General features: G+C 41.6%; 1 protein-coding gene across 3 annotated transcripts in view; it reads left to right on the top strand.

The window, feature by feature from the left end:
• Positions 1-17760, top strand: part of USP45 (ubiquitin specific peptidase 45) — a 107444-nt gene that overhangs the window by 83670 nt on the left and 6014 nt on the right. For all 3 annotated transcript variants that reach the window (XM_075923924.2, XM_075923923.2, XM_075923925.2), the window contains 6 exons: positions 1306-1387; positions 2438-2529; positions 6445-6501; positions 7698-7844; positions 9878-10562; positions 15639-15736. In XM_075923924.2, the coding sequence (XP_075780039.1) occupies positions 1306-1387; positions 2438-2529; positions 6445-6501; positions 7698-7844; positions 9878-10562; positions 15639-15736 (1161 nt within the window). The remainder of the gene's footprint in view (positions 1-1305; positions 1388-2437; positions 2530-6444; positions 6502-7697; positions 7845-9877; positions 10563-15638; positions 15737-17760) is intronic.

The following is a 17760-nucleotide window of genomic DNA, read 5'->3' as shown; positions in this document are numbered from 1 at the left end:
CAAAAGTCTTAAGCCATGTCTACACTAGGAGATTATTTTGAATTTACTAAATTCGATTTCTGGGCACCTGATTTTATAAATTCGAAGTTCCGTGTCCTCACTACTGGGGAAAATTGAATGTAGTCCAAGGCAGACTCTGTTAATGTGGATGTGCTATCTCAGATTCAGAAGCACTCTCGGGAGCTGCAGGAGGCCTCCCAGAGGCCAATAAGTTTGAATTAGTGGCATTGGAGCATCCACACTAACATGATTTTGGACTTTGAAGTTTGGGAATAGTGTTATTCCTCATGAAAAACAGGAATACAGAGTTCAAATTCCGTGGCCCTTTATGTCAGAATAATGGGCTTGGTAGTGTGGATGTATCATTTACAAAATCAACCTTGGGAGGCTAATTTTGGAGTAAGGTTCTAGTGTAGACCAGGCCCCAGATGGGTAGCCGTGTTAGTCTGTAACTTTAAAAAAACGAGTAGTCCTGTAGCACCTTAGAGACTAACAAAAAATATATATAATATGAGCTTTCATGGGCAAAACTCACCTCCTTACTAGCTCCAGCACTACTACTGGCAGTTTTTTTTCCCTCCCCCTCTCAATTCTTTTTCTGTTATAAATGTAGAGGTTCCCATATTCTCTCTCTCTCTCTCTCTCTCTGTAGTAGTAGACTACTACTTTTTTTTAACAGTATCATGAGCTTTTGTGGGTGCAACCCACGAAAGCTCATGATACCATCTACATGTTTTGTTAGTCTTTAAGATGCTGCTAGCCTATTTGTTGTTTTTTTTTTAGTTTTCCCTGTTACAGACTAACTCAGATACCCCTCTGAATATTTTTTTTTTAATGTTCTGTTCAGTATATTCAGATAATCCTCATATGGATTAATGGGAATTTTCTGTCATACATCAGAGTATGACTAGTCTGGTTATTATAATTTTTTTAAGGGATGTATTGGTTAGCAACTAAAATGTAAATCCAAATGAAATGCTAAACAGAGTGATTGAAACATGCTTATAAAGATATTTAACCACTTTTACACAATTTATATTGCAGGCAGTCACTGCACTATGAAGCAATTCTTCATTATCACTTTATGTTCACTTCATAATCCACAATTCATTTATAAGTTGACTTCCAGCTAAAACTGGTCTCTTTTGTAGAGAAAAATGTTTGATATGTTAAAGTTAGAGTTATGTAAACTTATGTACATTTCTGGAAATAACTAATTTTTTTTGTTTCTGCTGGTCTGTCAGTGTGTTTAGGGTGCTTATCATTCACTGAAAACACTTATTAAATATTTATTTATATTTATAGCGTATACAAGCAGGTATCTTAAAAGCATTCAACAATCCAACAACTAAAACTGCAGATGAGGAAACAAAAAGAAAAGTTAAAGGTATTTGATTCTTTAATGCAGTATTGTCATGTTATTTAAAGCTATTTCTTTAAGTGTTTTTTACCAAATGAATTGCTGTTTTTAAAAAACAGCAAATGTACAAGTTTTAAAATATAATTTTCAAAATTACTTTACTGAAGTTGGTTTATGAGGCTTTTAATACATGTTATTCTAGTGCCATCTAGTGCACATGTAAAGTATCAAAGTGTTATGTATTAATCTGTTTCCAGTATCTAGAAAAAAAGGCTTTCTTTTTGTTAGTCCTTGTCATACAGTCATGTAAAACGTAGTTCTACTTTTACAAACGTATTTAGCATATATCTTCAGATCTTTCATTATGGACACAACTATTGTATGACTCATAAAGAGACTACCTTAGATACCTTGTTGATGAAATTACCATTAATTGTCTGACATTGTCTTTTATGAATAATATTTTGAAAATAATAAATTATTTGAATCAGACCAATATTTTCTAATCCTGGGCCTTTTATTTACATAATGCTTTAACTTTCTGCGTACAGTCAGCAATTAGTGTCATTAACATTCCAATGGTATTTAACTGTTCTAAAATGTTAAGTAAAACCCTTGCCAAATCTATAGAAAATTGAGCTTGATAATTATTAGAAATATATTGAACTGATTTTATTTTTTTATTTGAGCTGTACAGGTTTTTAGAAGCTGTTTGTCATTTAGGAAATCAGCCAGCAGGTCTGCTGCCTAAATGTCTTATACAATTCAGTACAATATTATATAAACAGGATTAATAACTTGCATTGTGTATTAAAATAAAGGAAGCCTTTCTTAAAAGGCTCTTTCTAAGAATGCAATATTCTGTTATTGAAGGAGGAGGGGCAGAGAGAAACTGACTTCTGTATTTACTAAGCATTGACAAATATTAACAGTAAATTAAATATGTTATTGAATTAATTTCATTAGTGCTAGAAGAAAATAATGTGAACATAGTCCTGCATTATACTGTGTGTTCAGAATAATTGATAGAAAGAATTACATTGTACTTATACAATGGCATTGGATCTGTTTTTTCAGCATTTGGAAGAGAGGGTGTGAAGATGAACTTCATAGATAGAATCTTTGTTGGTGAATTGACTAGCACAGTCATGTGTGAGGAATGTGAAAATGTAGGTATTTTGGAATTCAGCTTGATGTGGAATAGAATTGTATTGTATGTTATACTGTTTAGTTGTAAAAATATTTTGTTGGAGTTGCTTATTTAGAAGGACTTATTTTGTCCTTAAAATATTATCCTCTCGTCAAAGAAGTCATGTGACTTAGAAAATATTTGCTTTGCTTTGTTTGTTTCTAGCTAATATTGGGCTGCAGGTTACAAATTCTACATTGGTTTTGGAAATACTGATCATACCTTTAAAACAGCACTTCCCAAATTTTTGAAAGCCTGAGCCTTTCTTTAGGAAAATTAACTCCACTCTCCCTGCCCCCACAAGTCTGCTATGTATTGTTCAAGTCCTCCCCATCTTAGTTTGTCCATTTTTCTTGCCCCCATGGCTAGTCCTTTGGGACATGTTCCACACTTTGGGAAGTGCTGATTTGATTAATGGGAATGGGAAAATCTATTTAATCAGATTATGGAATTGATGTTGATTTAAATGGTCTCTTCTTGAAATACTTTTAATAGTTAGCTGGGGGGTAATTTAGTATTGATCAACATTTCATAAAAAATAAGTAATTTACATAATTATTAATTTTTAGTTTATTATTTTGAAACATTTTCATGAATTATTGAATGTTGCATTTATATTTGTCTTACAATATTATATTTCATATTACAGGCAGTCCCAGAGTTACACAGATCCAACTTATGTCAGATCCGCAGTTACGAATGGGGCTTTTCTCGCCCCGGAGGACATGAGCGGTGGGACACCCAGATGCGCCGCGGTCCCACCGCCCGCGTCCTCCGGGGCAAGAAAAGCTGCTCCGCATCTCCCTGGTCTGCTGGGGGGGGGAGGGGGCGCAGCTAGTGCGTTCCCCCCCCCCCCACCCCAGCAGACCAGGCTTTTCTCGCCGACGCCGCCTGGGGTAGAACAGCTGGGGCGCTGCCGGGTTGGTCCCGCAGCGCTGCTCCTCGGCGCTACTGGACCAACCCGGCAGCACCCCAGCTGCTCTGCCCCAGGCATCCCCAAGTCAGCCGCCGCTGAAACTGAGCAGCGGCTGACTACAGGATGCCCGAGGCAGAGTTGCTCTGCCCCGGGCTTCCTGGAATCAGCCGCTGGTCAGTTTCAGCAGCGGCTGAATCTGGACGCCAGTTCTGACTTACATACAAATTCAACTTAAGAACAAACCTACAGTCCCTGTCTTGTACGTAACCCGGGGACTGCCTGTATATTCATATAATATAATAAACCCTTTAAATCCAAATAATTAATCACAGTTTTGCAGTTTCTGGTAATCTTCCACTTGTGTACTGTGCAGAATATATTTTTAATATGTCACTGTTACCAGTGAAGAACTTCATCTGCATACAGCTTAGTAAGATTAAAAGTTATTTATATGGCATTATTTTTGCTTAGTTTCAAAGGGATCGGGACTTTGCTGATTATATAAATACATTAAAACAGGGTTCCAACTCATTTTCCTTTATCAGCATTGGTAGGGATTTTTATTATTTTTTTGGTCTAGCACCGATTCTTGCAAAATCGTTCTCCCACAGAAGTCTTGCTGAAATCCTCCCAACCCCCTAAAATGAGCCTATTAACAAACACACTTTAATTTAAACAGGTAGGGCTAGAGCAGTTCCGATCCTGATTTTTTTATTTTCCTAGCACCCAGAAATATTCTGGGTGCATCACAAAACAAATAAACATGTTTTCCTAGCTAAATTTCACATAACATCCACAAATGAGGATCATAAGCATACAAAGGGTAAAGGAATAGCAAGGATGACAGTAATATGAGAACGTAGTTAGCTTGTGAGTTGTATAGATACCTTAGCATTTTTGTTTGTTTATTTTACCTTCCCCTAACTTCTCATAAGCAAGGTGGCAAACCAGTTATAGAAGGGATTTGAATGTGCTGAGAGAGAGATCATAATAAATAGGCTTAGGCAGAATATTCTAGGCATAAGGGTAGCATGGAAGAGGGCATAAAGAGAAAATGTGAGAGAAAATTACTATGTAGACAAAGGTGGGTGAGGCAATATCTTTTATTGGACTAGCTTCTGTTGGAGATAGAAAAAAGCTTTTGAACTACACAGAGCCTAAAGAAGAGCTCTGTGTAGCTAGAAATCTTGTATCTCTCACCAACAGAAGCTAGTCCAATAAAATATATTATCTAAACTATTTTGTCTCTCTCTAATATCCTAATATTATACTACACAGCATATGTAAATAGTATCTAACTCCAATTCTACCATACATTTTTATTATCATTTATAGGAACCAACACATAATTTTGGAATAAAAGAGGGTATTTTAAAACACCCTGTTAACTTTTTCCATATATTTGCTTTAATTTAACTACTGGTACCATTCTAAACATATATGAATTTCTTGTGTCATGCATATAATAGCTCTATCTAATGAACCAATTAGACAATTTAACCCATTTTGGGCATAATCCTGTCATTTTACTCACTTGATAATAAGGATGTAAATCCTGATTATTCAGATAACCAGTTAAATGTTAGGTTTAACCAGTTAGACAAGAAAGCGGGAACCTGCTGTGGGACTGCTTCTCCATGGCTGGAACATTCCCCAACCTTCAAGACTTCCACTCCCAGACCTACACAGGGCTGGCTTCCAACTCTTGGCCCCAGTGGCAGGCCATGGGTGGGGGGGGCTGCTCTTGGGCACCAGTTATCAGTTATCTGGTGGCATTAGTAATTACATTCATTAACAGTGCAAAACTTCAAACATTTCTGCATAGGGTCAAAAGATTCCAAAGTTTTCCCTTCAGAGAGTTTACTCTGCAGTTTTCCACTGGGTTTGCACCCTCTGTCTATAGGAAAAAAATGGTAATCCATCCACAAACACCACATGTCCTCCAGCATCTGCATAGATCTCATAGTTCCATCAGCTGTCACTTGATTCCTATGGCGCACTACCTGTTTCCTTGTGCAGCCAATGACTCCCCATCTAGCATCTGTCTCTGAGACTTCCCTTATAAAGGGTTTCCCTATATTTTCAGTTTGTCCTGGGTTCTGGGATGGACACAAGATACATCTCCCTTTCTTACCTTCTGCCCTCTCATGTATTGTTACACCCAGTGCAGATAAGAAAATACATAGGCCATTATCTTCACTCTGGGGAAGATTGGTACTGCTGCAATCCATCTTCCGGAGTTTGATTTAGCAGATTTAGTAAAGACATGCTAAATCAAACTCAGAGGGCACCCCCATCGGCGGCTGGCATTCCTTATCCTGTGAGGAGTCAGGGAAGCTGATGGGAGCATTTGCTCCTCTTGGCCCTATGCTGTGGGGAGGGCATGAAAACTCAAATCAAAGTAATTAACATAGCTGGAGTTACGTATCTTGATTTGACCTTCCCTTTTAATGTAGACTTGGCCTCACTGGCTATTTGCCAGGATGGTCAAGGATACAACCCCTTGCTCTGGATATCCCTACGCCTCTAGGACTGGATAATGATATGGTTCACTTGATGATTGCACTATTCTATTAATTCCCTCTGCAGCATCTGGCATCAGCCACTGTCAGAAGATAGTGACTTGGGTTGGATGGACCATTGGACTGACCCAATAGGGCTGTTTTTATGATACTCTGAGTGGGGAGGGAAGTTCTCTTCTTTGTGTAGATTCACAGAGATATGACCTTGCCCAGTGTTTTTAATATACTAATATTTGACATAGTATTCACCAATACTTACTAACCCAAAATAAAATTATAGTTATCTTTAAATGTGTAGTACAGTGTTTGCAAAAGGTTCTTCATTCTGATTTTAAAAGATCTTGCACCTGACAGTTAGCTTTTGTATAGTTTTTTTTTTCTGTTGTAACAGTAATATGGAAACTTCATGCTAGAACTCTAATACTGTTCTTTGTATCTAATTTTCTTTTCCTCCGAGATTTCCACAGTAAAGGAACCTTTCATTGATCTTTCACTTCCTATAATAGAGGAGAGGGTAAGAGACAAATCAAATATTTAATAAATAATCACAGCTTCTGCTGGAGTATGTTTTTACACGTGTGTTTATAAATGTATACATACACATTGTTTAGATTTATAAGCTGAGGAGGGCGGTGTGTGTGTGTGTGCAAGATACGATGTAATTTGTATACATAAAATATGTACAGTGTATCTGTATTCTTATTAAATTAGCCTACATTGAGAACAATTCATAAATAGGCATATGTGTTGTTTCAAGTTTAATTTAATAATATTTTGTCCATATATACCCATACATGTTCAAACAGATTATTAGTAGATTAGACTAAATGCAAACTAATTTCAGGGCAGTTAGAAACTTTTATTTTAGATAATTACTTTGAAAGCAGTGATTAGCACAGAGATAACTGTATAGGGTCACTTCATTAATTGGAAGAAAGTCTTGGATTTTTTTAAAAGTATCTTCCCTAGCTCCTCTACTATAGATATGTATTCTGGGGAGAGCATTTAATAACATAAAAAGGGAACTGATGGTTGGAGGCTGGAACACATTTGTTAGTTTTATTTGTTTGATCCCTGTTGGTACAAATTTCACCCTTCTGCATCAGTGGGGACAGTGGTCTTCCAAGGGAGTTCTCTCCGGGAGGAAGACAGGCAGTTTTTTCACCACCTCTTTTCCCCAGTGGTTCTGCAAGAGAAAAACAGTTTTAACTTGTGTTTGAGGTTTACTGAGAACAAGTGGAATCAGTGCCTCTTTAATGATACTGTTTTCCTGGGAATGAAAGTTCCCATTTTTTCATCTGCAGGCCTATGGATGTCCCTACATTTTCCTTAAGAATCAGGTCCTGTATGTGTGTAATCTCTAGATGTAGATCACTGATTCCCAGCTCTTGTGGTTCTCACTTGGTCCTTCAGATATAGCTGTAGAATGGGTTATGTTCTGTAAATTTAGAAAACTATTGACTATCACAAGTCATAGGCTAATTAACCAATAAGTGTAGCTTTATTTAGCCTGGTACTTTTCAAAAATAGCAACTAAGAAACTAAGAGAGCGCTTTCATCTCATGGGACTAACACAACTACAACACTGCGCAAACAACTAAGAAATTTATGCTTAGTTTTATACATACATACATACATACATACTCCTGTACTCCATGAACCCATAGTTCATATATATAAATTCCTAAATCACAATATTTTATTTCTCAGGTCTCAAAACCTTTGCTTTTAGGAAGGACAAGTAAATGTAAAAATGTACAAGAAGCAGATCTTGGTCAGTTCAAGTGCTCTGCTATTACTGTGCCAAATAATCTACAAACAAAAATCACTAAGAGACACTCTTTAACAAAAGATAAGGTAAGAATGTAACTGCATTGCTGGCCAACTTTATATTCCAATCCTGTTGGAATATTTCAGGCAATAAAGTAGAATTCCTCTATGCTTAACGCTCCACAGTGAATGGGAAGCTTAAAAAAAATCAACTTCAAATTGACCTGGTGCATCTTTACATCTAGATTCATATATGTGTGAATTTTTAAAGTTAATATTTTAAAGTTAATGTTTTAAAGTTTAAATACGTAAATTACATATTTATAAAGCTATACAGAACATTATTGTAAGTGCATGAAAAATTAGTGATTGGGATGATATGTGGTTTGTTTGTAAATGTGGAATCTTTTTTTCTAGATTAATTTTTAATTCATGTACCTTAGTTTTTTGGCCTTCCCTCTCTTGCTAGCCTCCAAGTTTGCTTCTGGCTAAAATCACAGGCACAGTAATCCTGGCAAAAAGAGTTGGCAAGTCAGAATTAGTACCATTTTGTGGCTCAGTTGCCAGGGTGTGCCACAAAAATAGTACAGCTAACACAGTTTTCCTGGAGACAGAAAATAACTTCCATGTTACACTCAGCCTCTGGTAGCCCAAGGGCCTGGGAATTACAGTTCAACCCTTTAACATGGTTCTTCTTGATGATGGTACAACATTCTGCAGACAAGCAGTACTAAAAAAATTATCATTAACATTAAAGCTCTTTCCTACCTTCAGTTTTCTGTACTACTGTACTTCACAAGAAAGCATTTTCTTTTAAAAAATTTCAGAGCTCTGAATGGAAGTCTGTAATTGATGTGTACGTATTATTGCTAATAATGTGACTGAGGCTGTAGATTAGTATACAGGTTCTGCATTTACAATATCCTTTTTGTAAACTTCTTCTTTCTATGTAAGATCCAGCAGATGAATAGAATGTCAAAATACCAATGCTGACATGACTTAACCAATTGTGGAATTTATATCAAATTATTAAGAGTATCAACAGAAACATAAAACTCCATAGGTAGTTTCAGTCAGTGAATTATGAATAAAACTTTAAATCCAACTTAAAATATTTTTTTTAAAACAAGATTGATTTAAAATTATTCCAAGTCTAGGCTAGACAAAACTTTTCATAGATTGTAGGAAACAACTCCGTTTTTCCTGGAGGCGGACAAAATAACTTAATAAAACTGTTCAATCTCTAATTTTTGTTGTTCTGGGATTCAGAAATCTTTTTTTTTCTTTTGGACAAAAAAACATTGTATGCATCATTGTTTGTAGTAGTATTCTTTTTGTCTTTCTGATTAAGTGATGCTAAATATCACTTTTCTTCACTGAATCTATGTATCTGAAACAAGTAATTGCCAGTTGCAAGTCTGTTTGTATTCTCCGTCTCTAGCACAGGATTTCTGGAGCCCCAAGGGCTTTTGGAAAAACTCCATTTGCAGCAGGAAGACATCCAAGCACTGGTTACTAGTCCTTAGTGCTTTTATTCAACAAAGTAGATTTCATAATATTAAGGACTTAGTGAGTTCTGTTTGCATAATATCCTGAATTCTCATAGGAATTATTAACAATAATGAATTTGCTCCTTTTAACAACTTGTAGAAATTAAACAAACCTTTCTAGGGCAAGACATTTTTTTCTCATAGTGAAAAATCAAGTTGTGGATGGTTCATGGTTTTGTGTCTCTAATTTTTGTTTTTTCTTTATTAAACTGCACCAAGATTACATTATCTAAAGAAAGTAGGGTACAAGGTCTATGAAACATTGTAAGCACTTCAAAGCAGAAGACTGTTATTTTGTGTGTTTGTACAGTGCCTAACATAATGCGGTCCTGATCCATGAATGGGGCTCATAGGCACTAACACAATACAAATATAAATAAATAAATAAATAATAAATGTATAGCTAGATAAATCAAAATATTGGGTTTTATTTTGTTTTGAATTATATTTGAAGTCCTAAATTATATTTGCTATTACTTAGTGATATTTGACTTTCTTGAGATTTACTAATATATTTTTTCTGTTTGTCTTCCATGCCCATTTTTTAAATAATAATATTGCAATTTCCAGAATCAGTTAAATCATGAAAGAAGTCTTGCCAGGAAAACTTCCTCTGGTGAGGAGGAGAGAAGTCCAGTTATCATGCATGAAAAAAGAAAGCTTGAAGTAGAAGGTTCTGGAGTTTTGTATTCGGAGGCCATAAAGACAACTACAGAATCTGCAGTAAATGGAAGTCAGACTGAAGGCAGTGAAAAGGAAGTCAGCCATTCTGAAAGTAGTGTTGATGCAGACAGTGAGGCCTCAGAAGGTGAAAGTGCTGCCAAGCAAGTAGTTTCTGGTAGATGCAGTAACACATCTGATTTGCATGTCAATGAGCTTAACCACTTACCAGTAAACATTAAACTGCCACACAACAAACTAAGTGACAGTAATAATGAGGTGATCACGAGTGCCATATCCAAACTCAGCTTTAGCACTATTGCAAATGACAGCGAAGAGCCCATCAGTGGGGATCCATCTTTCAGTTTGTCAAACAATTCAGTGTTTTCAGTGGAAAAGTCCCCTTTGTCCCAAAACCCTCAAAATGCTTTTCAGACCCTTTCTCAGAGTTATATAACTAGCTCTAAAGAATGTTCTGTGCAGTCCTGCCTCTACCAGTTTACATCTGTGGAGCTGTTAATGGGGAACAACAAGCTTTTATGCGAGAACTGTACAGAAAGGAAACAGAAATATCAAAAGAAAACTCACACCACAGGTAATATGCTAATGTTGTGTACATGTGTTGTTCATTTAAACAATTCCCTTTTAACACGGGGTGTGTGTGTCTGTCCTGCATCTGATTCATTGCTGGGACACCAGCAGCCAGTGTACAAGCCTGCACTTGAGAATCTATGTGCTGTGGAGCTCTGGTTCAGTGCTGTGACATCAGCAGCCTGGCTACAACAGAAAAGTTTCACCGTAGTCTCCACTAACCTTGGTTACCATCTGCAAGCTGTTGGGGCTCAGGGTGAAACTGTTGTGTTGTAGGAAGGCTGCTGGGGTCAGAGCACTGAACCAGAGCGGTACAATGCACAACGCTTGTGTGGGTTGTTTGTTGGAGTTTGTTTGTTGGGAAAGCATAGGTGCTGGAATTGGGGTGCTGTAGCACCCCCTGGCTTAAAGTGTTTTCCCTCGTGTACAGGGCAGGGGCTCTCAGCTCTCCCTTCCCCATATACATTGTTTAAGCCCCCCTGTCAGATGGTGAACCATAGCAGCAGAACATATAAGGCACTCCAGGCTACTGGCAGGTGGTGAGACAGCCTCATTAGCCTAGATATAGTCTCCCACAATATTTTTGCCAGCAAGCTAAGGGAGTATGGATTAGATAAATGGACTGTAAGATGGATAGAAAGCTGGCTAGACTGTCGGGGCCAGCGGGTAGTGATCAACGGCTCAATGTCAGGTTGGCGGTCGGTTTCTAGCAGAGTGCTCCAAGGATCTGTTCTAGGACTGGTTTTGTTCAAAATCTTTATTAATGACCTGGATGGATTGCACCTTCAGCAAGTTTGCAGATGACACTCAGCTAGGGGGAGAGGTAGATACACTGGAGGGCAGAGATAGGGTATGTCTACACTACCACCCTCGTTCGAACTAGGGTGGTAATATAGGCAACCGGAGTTGCAAATGAAGCCCGGGATTTGAATTTCCCAGGCTTCATTTGCATATAGCTGGGCACCACCATTTTAAAATGTCCGCTAGTTTGAATTTCACGAGGAGTAACGGTAGTTCGGAATAGGAAGCCTAGTCCAAACTACCTAGTGCGTGCCGCGTGTAGCCACGCGGCACGGAGTCCGCACTAGCGGACATTTAAAAATGGCGGCGCCCGGCTATATGCAAATGAAGCCCGGGAAATTCAAATCCCGGGCTTCATTTGCAACTCCGGTTGCCTACATTACCACCCTAGTTCGAACTAGGGTGGTAGTGTAGACATACCCATAGAGTCCAGAGTGACCTGCACAGATTAGAGGATTGGGTCAAAAGAAATCTGATGAGGTTCAACAAGGACAAGTGTAGAGTCCTGTACTTGGGGCGGAAGAATCCCAAGCATTGTTACAGGCTGGGGACCAAATGTCTAAGTAGCAGTTCAGCAGAAAAGGACCTGGGGATTACAGTGGATGAGAAGCTGGATACGAGTCAACAGTGTGCCCTTGTAGCCAAAAAGGTGAATGGCATATTAGGGTGCACTAGGATGATCCAGAGTAGTGGTTATTCCCCTTTATTCGGCTCTGGTGTGGCCATATCTGGAGTGTTGTGTCCAGTTCTGGGCCCTCCACTATGGAAAGGATGTGGATGCATTGAAGAGGGTCCAGCGGAGGGTGACCAAAATGATTAAGGGGCTGGAGCACATGACTTATGAGGCGAGACTGAGGGATTTGGGTTTGTTTAGTCTGCAGAAGAGCAGAGTGAGGGGGGATTTGATAGTAGCCTTCAACTTCCTGAAGGGAGGTTTCAAAGAGGACAAGGAAAGGCTGTTCACAGTAGTGATGGATGGCAGAACAAGAACAATGGTCTCAAGCTATTTCACTAGGAGGGTGGTGAAGCACTGGAATGGGTTACCTAGGGAAGTGGTGGAATCTCCATCCCCAGAGGTTTTTAAGTCTCAGCTTGACAAAGCCCTGGCTGGGTTGATGTAGTTGGGATTAGTCCTGCCTCGGGCAGGGGGCTGGACTTCATCACCTCCTCAGGTCTCTTCCAGCTCTATGATTCTATGAAAAAAACAAAACAAAAACCTGGGATATTTAGTCTTGAGCAAAGAAGATTTGGAGGGGACTTGATTAGGGATGTTAAATTTTGTATAATCAACTAAATGGGAGCAGGCCGGCCCGAGCCCTTTTGGCGCCCTGGGCATGCGGCGCCACCCCCGGGGACAGGGCGCATGCGCAGGCCCGACCCCCCCTCCCCACGGTGCGCGGGCCCACCCCCGGGGAGCACAGCGTATGCGTGCGCCGGCCACGGCTGCTGGTGTGCAGCCTGGGGCCCACCCCTTGGGACACTCGGTGCATGTGCGCGGAGGTCACGGCCGCTGGCGCGCAGCCCGGGCCCCACCTCCGGGGCTCACGGCACATGCGCTGCCCAGCCCGGCCTGGCCAGCGCTGCTGGCGCATGTGCCGGGCCGTGCAAGGCCCCGCAGCTGTGGGGGCAAGGGCGCTGCTTTCCGGCGCTGCGGGAGCCAGGAGCGCGGCTCCTGATGGCAGCTGTAAGGGACACTGTGCGCCCCCTGTGGGTTGGCGCCCTGGGCAGCTGCCCGGCTCGCCCATGCCTCCGTCCAGCCCTGATCGGGAGCTAACTCCGCTGCAGCTCTGCCTTTTAAATGGATTAAGAGTTTTTCAGCTCTAATACACTTAAAAAGCAGAGGCTCATCTGGGACTAGGCACCAGCTGGAAATCAGCTGATTCCCAACTCGTGCCCAGTTCCCTCTGCCCCCTGCAGAGACAGTGCGTGGGGGAACTGGCTTTTAAGCCGGCTCCCCCCAGCACTGGCTCCTGTTCCCACCCTTGCTGCCTCTGATGGAGGCAGCGAGGTGGGGGGAAGCGACTAGTCACTTACATCCCTACATCTAATAACAGTCTTCAAATATGTTAAAGGGCTGTTTATAAAAAGGACTGTGACCTATTGTTCCTCAGGTTTCTTGTAGGAATGACAGGTAATAATATGCTCAATCAGCAACAAGAGAAAATTAGGTTTGATGTTAGGAAGAACTTTTTACCTATAAGGTTAATTAAGCACCGGAATAGGTTTCCAAGAGTAGTTGTGGCACCTATCTTGTTGGAGGTTTGTAACAATAGGTTAGACTGGGGTGCACAATAATTTTTGATGGGGTGCTACTCCCAGAATTTGGTAACTAGTCAAGTGCTGCACTCTTCCATAAAATTAATGAAGGAGGTGTGCGGTCTCTGATGGAGGTTGGGTGCAGAAGGGAGCTTGGGATAAGGGGTGGGACTGTAGAAGGGGGGTGTTGTATCTGGAAGGTAGTTGTGAACTAGGGCAGGAGACTGGAATGTAGAAGGGGGTGCAGGGTCGGGAAGGGAGTATAGGTGCAAGGGAGGATTCTGACGTGGAGGAGGGGTACAGGAGGTAATGCAGGATCAGAGAGGGGATTGTGGCTTGGGGAAGGAGTGCAGAAGGCAGTGCAGGGACCTGGGTTGTGACTGGAGGTAGGGGAGTGGGGTGCAAGGTCTGGGAGGGGTTTGTGACATGAGACAGCTGTGCAGGAGGAGCTATAGGGATTGGGGGTGCAGGGTCTGGGAGGAGCTGGGAAGCGGGGCCATGCTGGGAGCCTCTGGTCCTGTGCAAAAGCCCCGGGGGTGGGGGGGAGGGAGGAGGAGTGGCTGGGAATCCCGGCCCCTGCCCTGCCCTGCCCCAGCCGGCTTTTGCGCTCGACCACAGGGCTCCCAAAGCCAATTGTGCTCTGCCTCCCAGTCGCTTCCCTGCCCCCGCCAGGCTTCCCTCTGGCGCCCTGTCAGAAATTCACAAAATACTGGACTTTGCACATGTCCGGTATTTTCTGAATTTTTCTACCAGACAGACGGTGCAAATACCGCACTATCCAGTAGAAAACCGGACACCTGGCAACCCTACAAGGGCCTAGACTTGGTGACCTCTCAAACGAATGTTCTTGCTCCTGTGTTTGTAGTACATAGCAAGAAACTTTTGAACAATACATCATGTTACTTTATGTTAGTGTAGTTTTTTACTACAAGGTGTTAGAGTGCAATACAAACTCAACTTGGCATATTTTAGTGCAGTGGTCCCCAACCTTCAGAGGCTCCCGGGCGCCCGGGAGGTGGGGGCCACTCACGCGCCGGGCGCCCGGGAGGTGGGGGCCACTCACGCGCCGGGCGCCCAGGGGCGGGGCTGCTCGTCCGGGGGCACACCAGCGGTCTGGGATGCCCTTGCACCCGGCGCCGGTGTGTGCCCTAGGGCCGGGGTTGGGGCCGCCCGAGCGCCTTGTGCCGTGGGCCCGGGGCTGGTGCTGCCGCCCGAGCCACGCGCCTGGGGCCGGCACCGGCGCCGCTCGAGCACCGAGCGCCTGCATGTGCCCCGTGGCTGGGGCCGCCCGAGCGCCGCGCACCCAGCGCCGGTGCGTGTCACGCACCTGGGGCCGGCGCCTCCCGTGCGCTGGGGGCGGGGCTGGCCCAGGTTGTCGGCAGGCGCCCACGAATGCCCCGGCGGGCGCCATGGCGCCCGCGGGCACTGCATTGGGGACCACGGTTTTAGTGTAACAGTCAGCAATTACATTGTAACAGGTATTAATTAGGTAGTGATGCAAAAAGGATCTGCAGTTCTGTGCAGCAGTATCTCAAATTATAAACATAGACTTAGTTTTGTGCCCCCCAGAGTCCTGCTGAACAGGCATGTAAGAGTCTAACCATTCTGATCTCTTTGTAGAATCAGAGCCTGGTCAACACCAGTATTTCTTGAATACAAGAACCAAATCCAAGTCCAGTATTAAGTGCTCAGCGTATACATGCTTAAGTATTTTATCACTTAGTTGTCAGTGTCTCTTCTGAGAAGTATGTGAGCTGTTGATTGCTGATCTGTAGAACAGAGGAGAATGCTGCTTCTTGTGCTAACCAATGTGATGAGGGCTTGTAGGAGTATTTTTGCTGGATGTAAAAGTATTTTTGCTGGATGTAAACAGTGAAACATGTTGAACAAAATAAAACAAATTACAAACTAGTTTTTCTGTTGATGCATGTACATTTCAGTGGTTTTAACTATTCTTTGTGATCACTTTGATCTTTATAAATTGTTGAGTTGTTTTGTAATTTTTACACTATGTGCTGTACAGAAAAGAAAACTGAAGGCTTATACACTAATGCCCGGAAACAACTGCTAATTTCTACCGTTCCTGCCATTCTTGTTCTCCATCTGAAAAGATTCCACCAGGTAAAAGATAGATAGATCTTTTAAAATTCACTTATTAAAAGAACTTGTCATAACAAATTGTCTCAACCTAGCAGAGATGTACAGAAGTGGCTTTCACACAGGGATATGTTAAGGGGTTTTTTTTGTGGTAGGACTTCTCATGGTTTCTCTTATTTAAGAGAGTACAACTGCAGCAACTTCTGGCTGCTGCTGTTATTCTGGCCATGTTTGATGAAAGCTGAACTGAAGACACACAGCAGCCTGCATCATAGGCTGTTGGTTTGAGTACTAGCTGCTAATTCTTCTGCATCTATTAATTCAGGACATCCCCACTTGGGGTATACTTTAATGTTCATTCAATGAATTTGGGAGATATCTCAGTTCCTTCTGTAGAACACAGGAAGAGCCAGGTAGGAAAAGTTGGGGAAGCCCCACGTGTGAAAGATATAAATTGGGTGAAGGAGAGGCAGAACTGGCCAAAACTCAGGATTCACAGATGAAAGTTTCAGAGTTTTGGAATTTGATTTCATTACAGATTGGAACAAAACCATTTTTACCAACATCTTTTAGAAATGGAGAAAACCCCCATCTCCAATGTTGTTTTCAAAACACTGTTGCATATAGTGCTCCTGAAAGGAAATGTGTGAAGCTGACATTCTTGTCAGTTTTGCTGCTGTTGATGAATATCATTGAGCAGCTAAATGGGCTTCCAAGGACTGGGGCAACCTTGCCACGTGGACTGTCCCAGATTGCCTGATGTCATGGGATTCTGGCAGTCCTGGGGTGCCCAGTCAAGGCAGTGCGCATGAACGGGATAGTGTAGAACCACAGCCCCTGGGAGCCAGTGCTAGGACTTACCCCAGCTCTGTGATAGGGAGCCTGAAAGCCTTGGGAGCACTGTCCTTGAGCCAGACTCTGAGAGCTTCTAGATACCCTACTGCAAATGCAGGAGTAAAGCTGCAGCTAGAGCTAGGGTAACAAGAGCTTCCAAGCTCCTAGCTAAAAACTTTGACATGGTAAGGCTTGGACTCAGTAGCTAGAGCCTGAGCTTTCAGAATTATAGGCTTTGTGCTCTGTAGTATGGAGAGTGGCAGCACTGCTATACAATGGGGAGCCTGATAACCCCTAGGGTACGTCTAGACTACATGCCTCTGTCGCCAGAGGCATGTAGATTAGGCTACCAGACATAGGAAAATGAAGCAGCGATTTAAATAATCGCCGCTTCATTTAAATTTACATGGCTGCCGTGCCAAGGTATTTGTCGACCACCCAGGTATGCCTCCTGGGATGAGTTTTACCTGGGTGGTGGACAAATACCTTTGATGTCGACACCCGCGCATCCAGACTATCGCGCTGAGCCGACAAACAGCTGATCAGCTGTTCGTCGGCTCAGCGCGGCAGCCATGTAAATTTAAATGAAGCGGCGATTATTTAAATCGCCGTTTCATTTTCCTATGTCTGGTAGCCTAATCTACATGCCTCTGGCGACAGAGGCATGTAGTCTAGACGTACCCCTAGAGCCCAGGCTTATGCTAAGGCTCCACAAGCTAATGACAGTAATTCCCATGTTTAATAAATGAGTGGATTTAAAATCAAAATATATTCTGATAAACTTACTTTATATATATATTCAACAAATTTCAAGTAGTTTTACTTAACAATTTCAAAATGTTTGTGAATTTTTAATTTTTCTAGTGTCCATCACAACAGATATTGACAGATTCTGAGTTAAAAAAACCCTAATCCTCTAGTAAATAAGAAATGCATCATTCACCTTTTTCTAACATAAAAATGTAGAAATCAAGAGTCTGCTATGCTATATGATTAGTTATGTAGATGTCATGTAGTCTCTTGGTTAGTAAAAAAGACATACTATGTTTATACTTTCTTTTCTTTAGGAAAATAACTAAAAATGTGCAAATCCAAAACCAAATTAAAAACAATTATTTAAATCTTTGATTTTAATCAGAATTTAGATCAGCAAGTAAGATCTAAATTCAACTGCCTGGACTGTGATATCAGAGTTTGAATTCTGTTGCCGCTGC

The sequence above is a fragment of the Pelodiscus sinensis genome, chromosome 3 (genome assembly GCF_052426305.1).
Source record: "Pelodiscus sinensis isolate ZL-2025 chromosome 3, ASM5242630v1, whole genome shotgun sequence".
Lineage (NCBI taxonomy): Eukaryota > Metazoa > Chordata > Testudines > Trionychidae > Pelodiscus > Pelodiscus sinensis.
The sequence above is the reverse complement of the archived record's forward strand: the minus strand, read 5'-3'. Positions and strand labels throughout refer to the sequence as shown.